Here is an 18,033-nt window from a genome sequence, read left to right on the forward strand (position 1 = left end):
AGGGAGGGCGCTGGGGTCAGGCACGGGAAGGAAGGGGGTGTCTGTGGGGGAGTGTGAGCACGTGCACGCACGTGTGTGCACGACTGGAGCTGAAGCTCCCCAAACCACGAATGACCGTCCTCGTATGGACTCCCCCAGCGTGTCCTTCCCTGCATGTCTCTAGGTGAGCATGATCCGTGTCTGTGTGCATGTGTGGCTGGAGTGCCCCCACGTGGACGTACATCCCTGTTCTCATGCATCCATCCTGCTCTGGGTACATGGGTGCATTCCTGGCCCTGCATACCTGTGTTTCTCGGAATCTGTGGGTCTGAAGATGTGGGCAGTGGTGTGGGTGTGTCTGCTACACATGGGGGCAGGTGGGTTTCTGCACACAGCTGTCCCTCTCTGTGCATGTCACTGTGCGCACGCATTCGCATGTCAAAGCGTGTGCATGTATCTGTCTGATGAATCTGGAATTCAGGGCCTGGGGTGTTGCGGGGGAGGGGTGTGAAGAGGTGGTGGGGAGGCTCTAGAGCTTGGGCTTCCAGAAGGGCAGGGCTATGGGGGAGTGCCGGTCATCATAATTTGGTGTCTGAAAGATGACACCCTCCCCCCCCCACTATCCCCAATCCAGGGAAGGGTCCCCTTGTTCGTAGCATCCTTCCATTAAATGTGTCCAAACCTTTGTGTCTGTGTTCTGGCCATGGGGAAGGGTCGAGGGTGGGGGAAGGGAAATAGCAACGTGGGGCGGGGGAGGGAGGGACATGGGTGCCACCCTGCGCCCTGAGTGTCTGAGGCGCTTGACCATTGTGCGGGTTTGCCGGGCACATCTCTGGCTCTGGGCACCCGGTGAGTATAGAGGTCCTCCCAACCTGTGTCTCTCTGCCTATCAGCTTCTGCTTATGGTCTCCCTCAGAGTCTCTGTGAGTCTCTCCTCAGCTTTGGTCTGGGGGTCACTTGCTCCACCAGTTGGGTGGGCGTGGTCCTTCTCACCCTCTCTGCCTCCTTCTCGCCCTCTAGCTCTGTCCTGTCAATAGCCTTTCTTCCCATTCTCCTCCCCTCCTGGTGCCTGCTCCCATGTGCTACTCTGTATGGGGGGTATTGGAGTGTCCCCTTCCCCCCTACCCCTGCTCTCTGGGACCCTGACCGTGGTTGCGCGGCATGGGTTGTGTTGTGCGCCCCGCTCCGCCTCATTTCTTCCTTCCAGCACCCCTGCTGGAACCCTGTGGTCCTGCCGTGGTATCCCTCCTAACATGCGTCCCCCGCCCCAGTCTCCCCTCTCCGTCGGTGTCCATGGCTCCCGTGTGAGCTCTGCTGTGTGGATGTCCCTCCGCCTGGGCTTCTCGCGGTGGCGGGGGGCGGGGGGGTGTCTCTCATTGCCTCGGGGCCCAGTATGAATGTTCTGGCCTTCTTTTCGCGGCCTTTCCAGACTGTGTTGCGGACGTGGCGTGTCGGTCTGTGGTGGTGGGCTGCTTGTCCCCTCCTGGGGCCTCTCTCGCCGGTGGCATCCCTGCCGGGCAGTGGGGCTTGGTCCGCGCGTCCCTGCACGCGGTCGCGAGGCATCTGTGTGATGTGCGTCCCTCTCCCCGCGCTCCCTCGCTCTGCACCTGCGCGGGAGGGCTCTGGAGGGGGGAGGAGGGCTAAGGGGGGGGGCAGACCGGAAGTGCCTCCCCTTCTCCTCCCCCCGCTCCTCGCCCCTCCCCCTTCTCCCGCCAAGGGGGCCCCCGCGCTCCCCTCCCGTCCCACTCCCCCCCGACCGGCCCCCTCCGCCTCCCGGCACAGGACGCCAAGGGGTTAAGCCTAGCGCCTGCCGCCCGCCTCCGGAGCTGTCCGCGGTGCTGAAGCCGGCGCAGTCCGCGGTCCTCGCGCCCCCGCCGCGGCCCGACCCCGCGCCCCGCACCCCCGCGCCCCCAGGCATGTGAGCCCCCGGCCCTGCCCTCCCTTCCGCGGGGGGGCGCGCGCCCCCTCCCCCTCCCCCCCTCCCGGCGCGGGTCAGCATGAGGCGGGGCCTGGGGGCCCGGACACGGGGGTTCGGCCGAGCGGGGACGGGGACGCGGCGGCGGCGGCGGCGGCGGGGGCGGCCGGCACCGGGACCCGGGCCAGGGCCGGGGCCGCGGCTGCGATGGCTTTGTCTGCGGTCGGCGGCGGCGGGGGTCTTGGAGGCGGCCCCAGTGGGGGCTCTCCGCCGCAGCCGCCCCCCGCGCTCTCCTCCAGCTGGCCGGCCCTGGGGCCCCGGCGGCGCAGCGTCTGGTACATCTACAGGTAACGGAGCGCGCCACCCCCTTCATCTTTGGCCCGGCGGCCCAGGCCCGCCTTGACGACCCTGCCCCGCCGAGAATCCCCCACCCCTGGGCTCCTCCCCCTCCCTCAAGACGCCCCTTTCGTCCCTCGCCCCTAATCTTCTCTCAGCGCTAAACCTTTCCGGACCCCTCTTCTCAACCTTCCTTCTCTCCATCCGCTTCTCTGGGCCCCTCTCCCCGCGTCCTTCCCCCCTTCCCCCGCCCCCGCACTCCTCCGGCCCTAGGAATCTCTCCACCACCCCATCACAGGTCCTTTCAAGATCCCTTCAGCCCTCCCCAAATTCAGGCCTTCCATATGGACCCCACTCCGGGCCTCAGAACCCATTCGCCTTTTCTGCCGCCCTTAGCGCCCCTACTCTGGGGAGCCCTCCCCCTGGGGAGCCACGCTGACCTCCTCTCAGGCGCCCACACCCCCGCTCTCTGCCCCTCTGCATCCCGTATCCCCACACCCCTTCACGGAGTTGGCTAGTCCCCCCATTCATACCCCTCTCTCCATTCACAGTCATCGCCACCCCCCCTCCGTCACACACACATCCCGCCCCCGGCCTCCCCTCCCCTCTCCTCCCCTTTTTCCGCTGCGTGTCACTGTGCCTGTGTCAGTGTGGCTGTGTCGATGTGCGTGTGTGAGAGACTGCCTGCAGCTATGTGAGAGAGAGAGAGAGAAAGGAAGACGGAGAGGTGGTGGGCTCCTAGCCCACCCCCAGAGCTGTGTCCATCCTGTATCCCTGTTTGACAGTGTCTGTCTCTGTGTGTGACTTGGAGTGATGGCGGAGCTGTCTGGGGACTCGTGTGTGTGTGTGTGTGTGTGTGTGTGTTGTATGTGTGTGTCATGAAGTGGATCTGTCCCAGGGACTGCGGCTGTATTTCCCAACACCCACCCTCCTTGCCAGGCCTGTCCACTCCCCCGAAGTGCCCCCCTTCCCTGCATGCCAGTCCCTCCATGTGTCTCTGTCCCAGTGTGCCCCTCTCCCTGCGCCCAGGGTTCTGTGCCTGTGTGGGCACTTGAGCTGCTGGCCCTGTCCTCTGGCTGCATGGGGCACGTGTGCAGAGCCACGGCGGAGCTTTGCATGGGTAGCTGCGGCTGCATGTCTCTGCCACTTCTCAGCATGAAGGGGGCTGGCTTCTCTGCATGGGGGCCTCTGGGACAGCCTGTGCAGAGAGGCACGTAGAAAGGGGCTGAGCACCAAAGGGGCACTGTGTGCAGCAGCAGGCTCTGGACTCTGGGACCCTGGGGGTGCCGAGGGACTCTGGGTGGGGGTGGGGGTGTGGATGCTGCTGCAGTTGCTCTGTGTGGGAACAAGAGCTGGCTGCTGGGCTCCAGGGGCCCTGCAGGGCCCCCCAGGGGTGGCCTGGGGGTGAACATTGTATGAGCTCCAGCAGGGCAGGTCATTAGCAGTACTGGGCAGGAATGGGGGGCCTCCTGAGCAGGGCCCCTGCAGGGGGAGGAGGGGATAGTGGCGAATGGGAGGAAGGAGGAGTGCATGGAGTATGCAGAGAAGAGAAACGAGTAGGGAGAGAATACAGGAAAGCTGGAGAGGATTTGAGGGTGGGGATTTGGGCAGGATGGAGAGAGGACACAGGGAATGTAGATGAAATGCAGCCGCAAGTAAAAGGTGGCAGACGGGTGTGCGAGGAACAGAGTTGAATATGCAAAAGTAGGAAGAGGTTTCCACAGATGAAAATTGTGTGCGTGTGGTGGGGGGAGCCAGGGAGTATGACGGGAACCTAGGGGGCTTTAAAGGGGCACAGTGGGGTTACGGAGGGGTGAAGAGGATAAAGGAGGGATGAAGGAAGGGAGGGGGGAGAGGTGGGCATTAGAGGGGTGAGGAGGTCCTAAAAATCTAAGGAGGACTTTGGAGGGGTTGCCAAGGATGTGGTGAAGCTGAGGGGCATGTGAGGGCAACATGGGAGGTGGGGAGGTGGTCTCTCAGAAGTAAGGGCACATGGAGGTGGGCTAGGGCCACGTGGACCTTCCAGAGGACATGGAAGAGCAGGCAACGAGGTGCAGAGAGGAGAGGGGGACACCTACAGCAGTGGGGGACAAGAAGTAGAGCTGCAGGAAGCTGTGGGAGGAAGAGAGCGGTTTGGAAGTTTGAGGAGAATGTGACAGGGCAAAGCGACACCATTTACCACTGGGGATTGACTGAAAGAGCCAGGGGGTGGGGAGGAGAGAGGGTGATTTGTGGGGGAGGGGCAGAAGGGGACTCTGTGATGATCGAGCGGTATTTGGACGTGATCAGGGTATATAAGTTGCCTGTGGCAAGTCTGAATTTCAACCGTGACATTTTTCTAGCTGGTGTGATCTTGAGCTAGTTCATTCCCTGGGCCTCAGTTTCCTCACCTGTAAAATAGGAACAGTCAATCCCTCCCAGGACTAAATGATTAAATAAATGTAAAGTGCTTGAAACAGTGGCTGGCATTCAGCAAAAGCTTAGTAATGGTTATTGGTTGTTGTTGTGTTCTTGGCATAACCTAGAATAAAGGTCAGGTGCGAGAGGGCATGCTCTTGGTGGATTTCACCCTGATGTATATGTGCTTGAGGTATTGCTGTCATTATCCAGGTATTTTCTCGGATGTTGTTAAAGAGTGTTACTGTGTGACCTTGGGCAAGTCATGTAACCTTTCTGTGCCTGTTTCCTCCCCTGTCCCTGGGTGGCGTAAATGGTTAAGTGCTTGGCTACTAACTGAAAGGTTGGTGGTTCAAATCCATGCAGAGATGCCTCGGAAGAAAGGCCTGGCAATCTATTTCTGAAAAATCAGCCATTGAAAACCTTATGTAGCACAGTTCTACTCTGACACACGTGGGGTTGCCATGAGTTAGAGTCAACTCGATGGCCACTGGTTAAAGTGGAAATAGTAATGATACCTACCTCAGAGATTGGTTGTAAGGAGACAATTGAGCTATTTACCTGTGAAGTGCTTCAGATACTGTCCAGCGTATAGGAAGTGCTTCTTCTTGGCATAGAATGGAGATGGGAATTTTATTGAACCCTATATTGGGACGGAATATTTGGGGAAGATTTATTTAAGGAGATCGGGGCCTGGGTGGCCCAAGCAGTTTGCGATAAGCTGCTAACCTAAAGGTTGGTGGTTCAAACCCATCCAGCATTGTTGTGGAAGAAAGGCCTGGTGAACTGCTTCTGTAAAGATTACAACCAAGAAAACCCTATGGGGTAGTTCTACATGGGATCGCCATGAGTTGGAATCCGCTTGACAGAAACAGGTTTGTTTGTTTCTGGATTTTATTTATAGGAAACCTTGGTGGCGAAGTGGTTAAATACTATGGCTGCTAACCAAGAGGTTGACAGTTCGAATCCGCCAGGCACTCCTCAGAAACTCTATGGGGCAGTTCTACTCTGTCCTATAGTGCCGCTATAGTTGGAATCAACTCGATGGCAGTGGGTTTGGTTTGGTTTGGTTTCGGGGAGGTGTGGGATGAGAAAAAGAGTCCAGGGGGATAGATGTAGGAATGGTTGAGGTTAGTGACATAAATGAAGGAAAATGGGGCTACTTGGAGGGGGCTGAAGAGTTGAACAGGGGTAGCAAGGGCATGAGGAGGAGCCCTGGTGGTGCAAACAGTAAAGCTCTGGGCTGCTAACAGAAAGGTTGGCAGTTCAAGGCCACCCAGCATCTCTGTGGGAGAAAGACCTGGCAATCTGCTCCCATAAAGATTACCCATTGCCATCGAGTCAAATCTGACTCATAGCGACCCTATAGGACAGAGTAGAACTGCCCATAGGTTTTCCAATGAGCAGCTGGTGGATTCGAACTGCTGATTTTTTGGTTAGCAGCTGAGCTCTTAACCATTGTGCCACAGGACTCCCCCATAAAGATTACAGCCTAGAAAATCCCACGGGGCAGTTCTACTCTGTCACACGGGGTCACTATGAGTTGAAATCAACTTAACGCCACACAACAACAAAGGCAGGAGGAGTTGGAGGAGGTTGTAGGGGTATACAGTGGGGACAAGGGTGGGCGGCACAGATGGTGTGTCAGGAGCAGGCAGCTCTGACCTCTGGATCCATTTTGTTGACCCTCCTGACCGCTCACTATTCAACCTTCTCGGCCCCCTTCCTTCCTCTTCATCTCCATTTATCCCTCTTCATTCAGCCCTTCAACCTCTTCCCTCTTTCTCTCCCAACACCCCTCCACCCAACTACAAAGGGGGCCACCCTCTGCGATGAATATAAGATCAGAAGTAGCATGGCATGGCTTGTATGGTAGGGATGTGTTTATTGGATCATGCTAAACTTTGAACAGGAGCCCTTGTGGAGCAGTGGTTAAGCGCTCGGCTGTAAACCAAAAGGTTGGGTGGTTCGAACCCACCTGCAGCTCCGTGGGAGAAAGATGAGGCAGTCTGCTTCCGTAAAGATAACAACCTTGGAAACCCTATGGGGGAGTTCTCTGTCCTATAGGGTCACTATGACTTGGAATCCACTGGACACAACGGGTTTAAACTTTGGGCAAGGGCGTTGTTTGGGTATGTATATATGTGTGTGCCTGCTCGTTGAGCACACAGAGGTATAAGGAGGTGGGAACATGCTTAGCAATACAGGCGCACGTGCAGAACACTGTCACTCTGGTAGAAAAGGATGGATTCTACAATAAGAGTCGTAGGGGGCATGGACGTGTACAGGGGTGCTTGTAGGGGGTGTTGCCGAGATACAGCAGGAGCACGTTAGGTATTATTGGCATGTGCTGGCAAGTGTTCAGGGGGTGTGTTATGAGAATACACTGAGATCGGAGTGAGGGGGAGTTATTATTGGAGCATACTGGGATGTGTGGGGGTGTTGCTGAAAGATACTGGAGTATTCGCGGAGGGCTGTTTTGCTGAATCTGTGGGGGCAGGTAATTGGAATGCACCGGGGAGCACTCTTGGCTATTATTGGAGTGTGTTAGGGCAGCCTGGATATTGTTGGGATCTGCTTAGGGGGTCTGGATATTGGAATGCACTGGATTGTGTATCGGGGGAGTGGAGGCACGACAAGCACATAGTGGGACGTTTTCAAACATCGCTGGGGGATGCTTAGGGGATGGCAGGGCATGTGCGTTGGTGTCTCCTGGGTGTTCCAGGTATTACAAAGGAAGTGGAGTTGGAGCCAGTGTTTGGGTATTCCTTTCCTATACTTTTTTTTTTTTTTTTTAACCAGTAGTCGTCGTCAGTCAGTTCTGACCTATGGAGACTTCATATGTGCAGAGTAGAACTGCACTCTATAGGGTTTTCATGGCTGTGACTTTTTGAATATAGATTGCCAGGCCTTTCTTCTGAGGTGCCTCGGGGCAGAGTCGAACCTCCAATCTTTTGGTTAGCAGACCTTTTTTGTGCCACTCAACGATTCCTTCTCCCATATTGGATGCTCCAGGCACAGAATGGGTGTGTGTTCTTGAGGTGTACAGTGCTGGTGTCAAGGGTTTGGGCTGCTATTCGAGCAAACTTGGTGGGTGTTGAGATAAAGGGAATGCCAAACCAAAAACAAATTCCGCCTCAAGAAACTGGGGTAGAACTGCCCCATAGGGTTTCCAAGGCTGTAATCTTTACGGAAGTAGACCACTCCTCCATCTTTCTCCCTTGAAGGGGAAGGCACTTGAGTTTAATGGATGTTTCTCAACTCTTGTGAGCATTACCAAAATGTGCTGGTGGTTTTACTGGGGACTGTCAGCATATAGGAAACCCTGGTGGCATAGTGGTTAAGTGCTACAGCTGCTAACCAAAAGCTCAGCAGTTCAAATCCACCAGGCTCTCCTTGGAAACTCTATGGGGCAGTTCTCCTCTGTTCTGTAGGGTCACTATGAGCCAGAATCGACTCAACGGCAATGGATTTTTGGTATCAGCATATAGGAGCCCTGGTAGCGCAGTGGTTAAGAGCTATGGCCACTAACCAAAAGGTCAGCAGTTCAAATCCACCAGCTGCTCTTTGGAAACCTTATGGGGCAGTTCTACTCTGGCCTACAGGGTCACTATGAGTTGGAATCGACCCAAGAGCAACTGATTGGGTTTTTGTTTTTTTTATCAGCATATGCACAGGTAGTTTGAATTTTACTGGAATATACTGACTGCATGAAGGAGATGTATTTGAGATATTGCAGGGGATATAAGTCAGTGTTGTCTAACAGAACTCTGTGGCAATAGAAATGTTCTATATGGACGATGTCCAGTGTGGTAGCCGCTGGTGACTCGTGGCTGTTCAGCACTTTGAAATGTGGCTAGTAAGACAGAAGAACTGAGTTTTTAAATTTAATTCTAATCGATTTCAGCATAAAATAGCCACATATAACTAGTGGCTACCATGTTGGACAGTACAGAATAAGCATGGTACAGTGGTTAAGAGTTTGACTGGTAACCAAAAGGTCAGCAGTTCAAATTCACCAGCCACTCCTTGAAAATCCTATAGGGCAGTTCTACTCTGTCCTATAGAGTTGCTATGAGTCAGAATCGACTTGAAGACAACAGGTTTGTAAATCTTTCTATATATAGGAAAGGAGTCGGTGGGGGCAGTGATGGTTCAGTGGTAGAGTTTTTGCCTTCCAAGCGAGAGACCTGTGTTCAATTCGCGGCCAATACACCTCAAGCCCAGCCACCACCCATCTGTCAGTGGAGGACAGCATGTTGCTATCATGCTGAACAGGTTTCAGCGGAGCTCCCAGACCAAGACCTGGTGATCTGCTTCTGAAAAGCAGCCAGTGAAAACCCTCTGGATCAGAACGATCTGATCCCATTGTACATGGGGTTGCCATGATTTAGGGGCCAACTTGATGGTAGCTAAGAACAACAGCAAAGGAGGGGAATGGGTATTATTGAAGTATGTATGTCCTTCTGGCTTAAAAATACTTTGGCTTCAGAAGAACAAATGAATCCTACCAAGCTCTTACTATATGCCTAGGTGCCATGCAAAATATCGTATGTATGTTACCCTTCCAAAATCTCGGAGCATCTGCATCAAGTAGGGTCTGGTATTGTGCCCTATTATAGGAGTCCCTGGGTGGCACACACGGTTAAGTGCTGGGCTGCTAAACGAAAGGTTGGCAGTTCAAGTCCACTCAGAGTCACCTCGGAAGAAAGGCCCGGCAACCTAGCTTCTGAACAATCAACCATTGAAAACCCTGTGGAACACAGTTGTACTCTGACACACATGGGGTCGCCATGAGTCGGAGTCGACTCCACGGCAACTGGTTTGATCTTTGTTTTTATAGATGAGGAAACTGAGGCACTGGAGATGAAAATCATGGGCTCAAGGTCACAGACAGGAAGTAGCTAGTGGGGCCTTGAGCCAGGCTGCCTGGTAACCTGGCGGCTCTTCTCCCTGGTCCCTCACAAGGTGCCTGGTGCACAGTGGGCTGGGTAGCTGCTTGCTGAATGGATGGGTGGATGGATGCACCGATGGATGAATGAGAGAGTGAGTGGGAGAAAACGCACATTGAGCTCTGAGGGGGAGGCCTGTCAGGGATGCTCTGAGCACAGGGAGTGGGTGACAAAGATCCCAAAAGTTGCCATGAGCGGTGCTGGAGCTGGGGCTTCTCTGGGGTTATTGGGATGTGGGTGGGGCACAGGCTCAGAGACTCACGATGCCTTCTCCACCCCACCCCACCCCTGCCTGTTCCTCTTCTCCCTTCCCCTCCCCCACCACACCACCAGCGATTACATCATTAAGGAGAAGACGGTTCTGCTGCAGAAGAAAGACAGCGAGGGGTTTGGGTTCGTGCTCAGGGGTGCCAAGGGTGAGTGTTGGCCGGGGAGGAGATGGGAGAAGGAAGCAGGGTCAAGGGGGTGGGCATGGAAAGGGGAAGGGAAGTGACCCCAGCCCTCCCACCACCCCACCCTGGGGTGCTGGTCCCTCAGCTATGGCAAGGCCTCCGTGACTTGGGTCTGAGCCCCATCCCCTGCTCGGCCTCTCCACCCCCTCCCCTCCGACCCCGCCGGCTCCTCCCCATCTGCAGCGCAGACCCCCATTGAGGAGTTCACCCCCACCCCGGCCTTCCCGGCGCTGCAGTACCTGGAGTCAGTGGATGAGGGTGGTGTGGCCTGGAGAGCCGGACTGCGGATGGGAGACTTCCTTATTGAGGTGAGTTCTGGCCCTGGTGGTATAACATGTAAGCACTTGGTGATTCGAACCCATCCAGAGGCACTTTAGAAGAAAGTTCTGGAGACCTACTTCCAAAAAGACGTGGTGATCTATTCTCGTAAAGATTAAAAAAAAATTTTTTTAATTTTTTTTTAATCTTTACAGGAATAGATCAAAATCCTATGGGGCAGTTCTACGCTGTTACATGGGATTGCTATGAGTTGGAATCAACTCCACAGTACCTGTTAGGGGCCCTGGTGGTGCAAGGGTTAAGCGCTTCCCTGCCAACCAAAAGGTCAGCGGTTCAAACCCACCCAGCCTCTCCAAGGGAGAAAAGACCTGGAAATGTGTAAAGATTACCAAACCAAACCCAGTGCCGTGGAGTTGATTCCAACTCATAGCGACCCTATAGGACAGAGTAGAACTGCCCCATAGAGTTTCCAAGGAGCGCCTGGCAGATTCAAACTGCTGACCCTTTGGTTAGCAGCCGTAGCACTTAACCACTACGCCACAACGGTTTCCATGTAAAGATTACAGCCTGGAAAACCCTATGGCACAATTCTACTTTTTCACATGGGGTCATTATGAGTCGAAATTGACTCAGTGGCACACAACACCCTGGCGGGGCGGGGGGGCCTCTCCAAGCCCCAGCCTCCAGCTCTCCTTCCACAGGCCTGCCTAGCTCCTTTGGGGGCCTCTGACACCCCCCTGCCGGGACCCAGAAGACCAGTTCCCAGGTCCCTCACGAGCTGTGTCAGGATCAGGCTGCCCGATGCCCAGATGTTCTCCTTTGGCACCAGGCTTCTCAGTGCCCTGCCCCACCTCCTGGCCAGCCTCTGCCTGCTTCAGTTATTCCACTTAAAGGCCTCTCTGGAGCATCTCAAAAGAGTTACCCAGAACTGTCCCCCAACCCACAATACTGGGGGACAGAGAGGGAGATAGATGTGACTAGGTTAAGGCAAGCTGCTTCCCCAACCCAGAAGCCAGGAGGGTTACAGGAAGGTGAAGGCCCTGCATAGGGAGACTGGAGGTGTGGAGGGTTGGAGGGAGGGGAAAGTGGTGGTGAAGGACCATGGAAAGGGCAGGGTGGAAGGCCACCTCCCTGGGGACTCTGGGACTGAAAGTGCCCCTCCCCTCACCTGCCTGGTGTGGTTTGGGAGTGTCTGTGCCACAGGTATGGAGTCCCTGGATGGTGCAAATGGTTAAGCATTCAGCTACTAACCAAAAGTTTGGCAATGGGAATCCACCCTCAGGTGCCTTGGAAGAAAAAGGCCTGGCGATCTACTTTGGAAAGATTCCATCTTTAAAAACCCTATGCAGCACAGCTCTTCTCTGACACACATGGGGTCGCCATGAGTCAGAGTCAACTTGACGGTGCCTGACTTTTTCATTTGTGCCACAGGTGAATGGGCAGAATGTGGTGAAGGTCGGCCATCGACAGGTGGTGAACATGATCCGCCAAGGGGGCAACACTCTGATGGTCAAGGTGGTGATGGTCACCAGACACCCGGACATGGATGAGGCCGTCCACAAGAAAGGTGCCCCTCCTCTACCCACTAGTGTGGCCAGGCCCTCGGGAACCACCCTGCCGCAAGTCTAAGACCCCCAGGAGCCCCAGTGGTCGGTCCCTACCTCCAGCCACCCCTTTCCTAAAAAGGCTGCTTGTTTGTGACCCTTCTGGGGAGAAACTGAGGCAGGGAGGGCTCAGCATCCTGGGAGCAGCTTTTTTCTGAGCTGTAGGAGCACGGAGGGAGAGGTCAAGGGGCCTTCTCCCCCAGGGAGCTGATGGCTGGCCCTCCCCCCTCCCATTTTTCAGCACCTCAGCAGGCGAAGAGGCTCCCACCCCCGGCCATCTCCCTGCGTTCCAAGTCCATGACCTCGGAGCTGGAGGAGATGGGTGAGCCTGCTGGGAACAAGGTTCTGGGAGGGTGAGGGGACGATGGGGGCGGGGCGGTGGGCCTTCCCCCCGAGTTCGTTAGTGTTGTTAGTGACCAGGGGTCCACGTCCTCATCCTGTCCCCTAATCCATGGGTCGGACTCTCCCTAGCCTGTGTGTGTGTGTGTGTGTGTGTGTGTGCCGCTAGGAAGAAGTCTCTGAGAGTCGATTTTCCTCTGTCTACTTGTGTCTCTGTTCTCTGGTGGGCTCTCTCTCGAGGTCTATGTATGTCCCTCTCCGCGGGTCGCTCTATCCCATTTCTCCTAGCCCACCTCCATCTGTCCCACCTCGCCCCCAGCCAATTCCCCATCTCTCCCTCCACCAAACTCACCCCACCCTACTCCCCCACCCTCCAGCCCGCAGAGAGGAAGGAGAGCCACTCCCTCCAGACAGAGCCCAGTGGACCTGGGGGGTCCGGTCTCCCCTGACAGGGGGCGGGTCGGGCAGCTGACCGCCCCCACCCTAGGGCCCTGAGGGAGGCGGGAGTTCCAGAGAGGGGCCCCTCGCTCCCCCCTGACATCCTAACTCTTGGCTCCTCTACTGCCTCTCCCCCGGGCTAGTCTCCCCCTGGAAGAAGAAGAGTGGTGAGTGGGCACAGGACTGGCGGGAGGGCCCCGGTCCCGACCCCGCCCCTCCCCGCCCCGGCCCCTCGCGCTTGCGCTCGCCCGCTGGCCACGCCCACTGGTCGAGCCCGCGCCGCCTCGCCGCCTCGGGGCGCCCCTGGTCTTCATCCGAGTCCTTTGCCCACAGAGTACGAGCACCAACCTGCACCAATGCCCAGCATGGAGAAAAAACGGACCGTGTATCAGATGGCTCTCAGTAAGATGGCCCTGGCCCTGCTCTCCGGGCTGCCTGTGACCCCACGCGCGACTCCATCCACCGCCCCCTTCTATGCTGGCCATCTTCAGCCACGTCTGTGCTTGACCACTTTCATAACCCAGCCATGCTGAGTCCATCCAGTCTGAGCGCCCCTCTGCCCTCAGCCTCTTCCCCCTCCCCACAGTTTCCTCTCACCCCTCCCTCCTGCCTCCCCTTCACCCTCCTTCCCTCCCACAGTGGCTTGTCCTCTTCTCTGCCTGCACTCTGGGACCCTACTTCCGTCCTGCCTGCTGGGCTGGGAGCTCGTGTCTCCAGGCAGGGCCTCCAGGGTGCCTGTTCCAGGGATGGAGGAAGGGGCATCTTTGGTTCATACCAGGTGCTGTATGAGCTACCAGCAGCCCTGCCTGCAGACCAAGCCAAAGCTAACTCATTTCCTTGTCTCTCCTCCACCCCTCTCCTGCTTCCCCTAGACAAACTGGATGAAATCTTGGCAGCAGCTCAACAGACCATCAGTGCAAGCGAGAGTCCTGGGCCTGGTGGCCTGGCGTCCCTGGGCAAACACCGGCCCAAGGGCTTCTTTGCCACTGAGGTAGGAGGCCTGGCCTGGAAACCAGGGGGTGTGGGAGGGAGGGAGCTTGGGGGGGGGATGCACACGCCAACCTGGACCCTCGATCCTTTTCTCTTTTCCAAACCCTTCCTGTGTTGCTGTTGTTGGGTGCTGTCAATTTGATTCCAACTCATAGCAACCCCGTGTGACAGAATAGAACAACCCCACTGGGTTTTCTAGGCTGTAATCTTTAGGAAGCAGATCTCCAGGTCTTTCTCCTGTGGAGCAGCTGGGTGAGTTCAAACCACCCACCTTTCAGTTAGCCGAGTGCTTAACCATCACTCCACCAGGACTCCTAAGAACAGGGCAAGGGGGGCTATTTTAGACAGGCTGGTCAGAGAAGTATTCTCTGACAAGGTACAGTCTGAGCAAACAAACACCTGAATGAAGTGAGAAAGTGAACCACGTAGCGATCTTGTTGGACGCTGCTGCGGTGATTCCGACTCACGGCAACCCCGTGTGACAGAGCAGAACTGCTCCCACAGGGTTTCCGAGGCTGTAATCTTTACTGCCTAGGTCTTTTTCCCTTGGAGCCACTGGTTGGGTTCAAACCACCAACCTTTCATTTAGCAGCCAAGCACTTAATTGTTGCGCCAAACCCTTCCTAGTGGATCCCATTCCCCTAAATCCCACCCCCAGACTGAATGCCCACCCTGGAGGGGCGCCAAGCTCCGAGGGGGGTCTCCTCCCTTCTCCTCACTCTGGGGGCCTCCTCTCCTCCCTGCCTGTCCTCTTCCTCCTTATTCTCTCCTCAAATCCTGCCTCTCCTTTCCTCATCCCGTTCTCTATTCCTGCTCCTCATGCTTGCTTGTTCCCCTTCTGTCTGTCTATCTCTGTCCCACCTCAGGAGTATCTGGGAAGGTAATGATGTCATGAATGGAAACCCCCTGGCCCAGGCCCATAACAACAGGTGCTCAACATGTTATGAAAATATTATTATTATTATCCCTCCACTTGCCTTCCCCCACAATAGAGGCAAACCCGTGGTGGGTGTTTCAACATTTTTAGACATTGTGTGTTACATGGATTATTTTATTCATTTCTTAGAGTAATTCTGTGAAGTATAAAGGGTTATTAGCCCATTTACAGAGGGGGAAACTGAGTCACAGAGAGGGAGCCAGGATTTCAACCAGGCAATCAGGCAAACAAACCTATGGTTCAGCTACGATTCTGGCTCTTCTGGTGGGGCTCTGTGGGCCCCTCCCATTAAGACTGTACCCCTTCGCACTCACGCACAACACCCAGGGGGCCTGCTATGGAGCTGAGACAGCTGTCTTCTTCACCTTGGACCCACCCTCGGGCCCCGCCCCTGGCCCACCCGCCCTCTGGCCCCAGCCCCCTGGCTCCCTCTCCTCGAAAGCCACACCCACCAACCGATGGCCTGCTGCCTATTTATTCTGAAGCAGGGTTCTTTCGCTTCTGGGGGGCCATGGACCCATTTGGCAGGCTGGTGTGGTCCTTCTCAGAATAACGCTTATAAATGCATAAAATACCTAAGATTACCAAGGAAGCCAGTTACACGGAAATACAGTTATCAAAATATTTTTAAAAAGTAAAGGTGTCATATAGTAATATCGGTGTCTTTTTCGTCAAAACGTTAGACAGCAGGATAGGTGGTGGATCTTAACTACTCTAATTTCAAAGTAATGATAAACATAAACACTATTTCGAGAAATCTACAACTATGTGTGTGATGTAGAAATATCTGTGATTAGCGATATAGTCACAAGTCTGGCTAAGACCAACGTGGTTTGTTGCCTACATACTTAATTCAGGAAATATTGCATTTTAGTTGGAGGGTGAGGAAAATAAAGGCATAATAGTTTTCCTGATGAAGTTCACAAGCCCTGGAAGTCTCTTCAGAGCCCCTCTTAGGAGTTAGACCCCTTACTCTAGAAGGTCTAATTATTTGACAAGAACAAGGAGCACGTGGCAGGTTTTGCACCTGGACTCCTTGGCTAACTTTTCAGACTTGACATAGAGTAATTGCGTGCAGCAAGCCCTCATCTTACCCAGATCCTTGATTTCTCAAGGAATTCAAAAGTCCGGAGGCTGTTTGGGTCATCTTCTGTGTGCGCGCCTCCTCCCAAGTTCAATGTGAAAATCAGAAGTATGAGGGCAGACTGAATCACTTTGCACCACGTTACTTAATTTCTCTGAGTCTAAGCCTCCTGTTCTGTAAAACGGGACCAAAGCTGACCTTGCTGCTCTTACGAGGATTAACCAGTAACCAGTTGCCATTGAATCAGCTCTGACTCATGGCAACCCCATGTGTGTCAGTAGAACCGTACTCCATAGGGAGCTCAATGGCTGATTTTTTCAGAAGTAGATTGCCAGGCCTTTCTTCTGAGGCACCTCGGGGCAGACTTGAACCTCCAGCCTTCCAGTTAGCGATTGAGAGCATTAACTATTGCACCAACCAGGGGCTCAACCTTAATGAGAATTAAATGAGAACAACTTTAGCTCAGCAGGATCTCTACAAATGGTGGTTTCCTTTTTTTTTTTTTTGCCTTTTCCCTAGTCGCAGAGATGTTTTTCTGGTGCCCTTTGATCTGGACAAGGAGTCCTGGTGGTACAGTGGTTAGAGCACTCAGCTGCTAACTGAAAGGTTGGCAGTCTGAACACACCAGCTGTTCAGTGGGAGATAAGATGTGGCAGTCTGCTTCTGTAAAGATTTACAGCTTTGGAAACCCTTTGGAGCAGTTCTTCTCTGTCCTATAGGGTTGCTATGAGTCAGAATTGATGCAACGGCAGTCTGTTTGGTTTTCTCTGATCCTGGGCAAGATTCTACCCCATTTCCCAAACACCCATGCTGAAATTTCATATCAGGCTCCTAATTCCACGGCCTCCAAGGCATCTAGTTCAGTGACCACATCTTATCTTTGAATCCCCTTGATCATCTCTTTCTCAAGTCCTTTTCCAGCCTGTGCTTGAATGCCTCTGGAGATGAGGGGCTCACCACTTCCTGACGTAGCATGGTCTGTTCTTGGACAGGGTGTTAGAAAGTTCTTCCTTATACTGAGCCCCAGTCTACTTCCCCTGGGTGTCTACCTCATGTCAATGTGTTTTCCTTCTATGAGCATGTTCCTCGCGCCAGTTCCTTCTACCCTCCATCCCTCCAGTGCCATCTTCCAATTACTTAGCAAGATTCCTCACAGCCACCTGGGAAGAAGGTTAGGGTGGGGGAGAGACTTCATCCCCATTTTACAGAAGACGAAACCAAGTCCCAGAGGTTTGAATTGACTTGCCTGGTGGGGTGTCCAATCAGAACCAAAATCCAAGCTCTCCCTCCCCTCCACCAAGGTTTCTCAGCCTCGGCACTACTGATATTTAAAAAACCAAACCCATTGCCATCCAGTCGATTCCAACTCATAGCAACCCTATAGGACAGAGTATAACTGCCCGCATAGGGTTTCCAAGGCATAAATCTTTACAGAAGCAGACTGCCACATCTTTCTTCCCACAGAGCAGCTGGTAAGTTCGAACTACCAACCTTTCAATTAGCAGCTGAGTGCTTAACCACTGTACCACCAGGGCTCCTTACTAGCTACTACACATGAGAAAGATGTGGCAGTCTGCCTCTGTAAAGCTTACAGCCTTGAAAACCCTGTAAGACACTTCTGTTTTGTCCTATAGGGTTGCTATAGGGTTCTATTGAGTTGGAATTAACTCCAGGGCAATGGGGTTGATATTTAGGTTTGGATTATTCTTTGTTGCCAAGATGGTCCAGGGGGGCTGTCCTGTGCATTGTAGGATGTTTAGCAGCATCCCTGGCCTCTACCCACTAGATGCCTGTAGCTCCACCATCCTTAGTCATGACAACCAAAAATGTCTCCAGATATTGCCCAGTGTCCCCCGGGGTAGGAGTGGGGGAAATCATCCCCAGCTGAAAACCAGTGTCCACTCCATGCCCAGGTTTAGAAGGTTTTCAGTCCTGGGTTGATCCTAAGCGGACTTAGATCCAGGATGCCACCATATTCATTCGTTTGTTCAGTATTTACTGGAGACCTGGGATGTACCCCAAACAATGCCATTTCTTCCTGCCTCCTTCCAGTCTGTCTCTCTCCCTTTCCTTACTGAATTCCCTTCCCTATGTCCATAAACCACTCCCCAGATGCCTCCCGTTGTTTCTGGTCCCCAGAAAGTCTATAATAACACAGACAGATGGAGATCCAAATCCTGACTTCTGCTAAGTTAATGTGTCACTTGGGACCCCATGGCTTCATTCCTCCCAGCCTCAGTTTCCTGCTCTGTAATATGGGGCTAAAGCCAACCTTGCCAGCTCTTGTTGTTGTTGTTAGGTGCTTTTGAGTTGACTCTGACTCATAGAGAC

The 18,033-nt window shown here is 54.2% G+C and overlaps 1 protein-coding gene across 4 annotated transcripts in view; it reads left to right on the plus strand.

The window, feature by feature from the left end:
* Nucleotides 1-18,033, plus strand: part of SHANK1 (SH3 and multiple ankyrin repeat domains 1) — a 65,814-nt gene that overhangs the window by 27,796 nt on the left and 19,985 nt on the right. For 3 of the 4 annotated variants that reach the window (XM_049901555.1, XM_049901554.1, XM_049901558.1), the window contains 7 exons: nucleotides 9,913-9,995; nucleotides 10,215-10,339; nucleotides 11,742-11,877; nucleotides 12,156-12,236; nucleotides 12,835-12,858; nucleotides 13,025-13,093; nucleotides 13,564-13,682. In XM_049901555.1, the coding sequence (XP_049757512.1) occupies nucleotides 9,913-9,995; nucleotides 10,215-10,339; nucleotides 11,742-11,877; nucleotides 12,156-12,236; nucleotides 12,835-12,858; nucleotides 13,025-13,093; nucleotides 13,564-13,682 (637 nt within the window). The remainder of the gene's footprint in view (nucleotides 1-9,912; nucleotides 9,996-10,214; nucleotides 10,340-11,741; nucleotides 11,878-12,155; nucleotides 12,237-12,834; nucleotides 12,859-13,024; nucleotides 13,094-13,563; nucleotides 13,683-18,033) is intronic. The other variant, XM_049901557.1, reaches the window with a different exon arrangement.

Source organism: Elephas maximus, chromosome 11 (genome assembly GCF_024166365.1).
Source record: "Elephas maximus indicus isolate mEleMax1 chromosome 11, mEleMax1 primary haplotype, whole genome shotgun sequence".
Classification (NCBI taxonomy): domain Eukaryota; kingdom Metazoa; phylum Chordata; class Mammalia; order Proboscidea; family Elephantidae; genus Elephas; species Elephas maximus.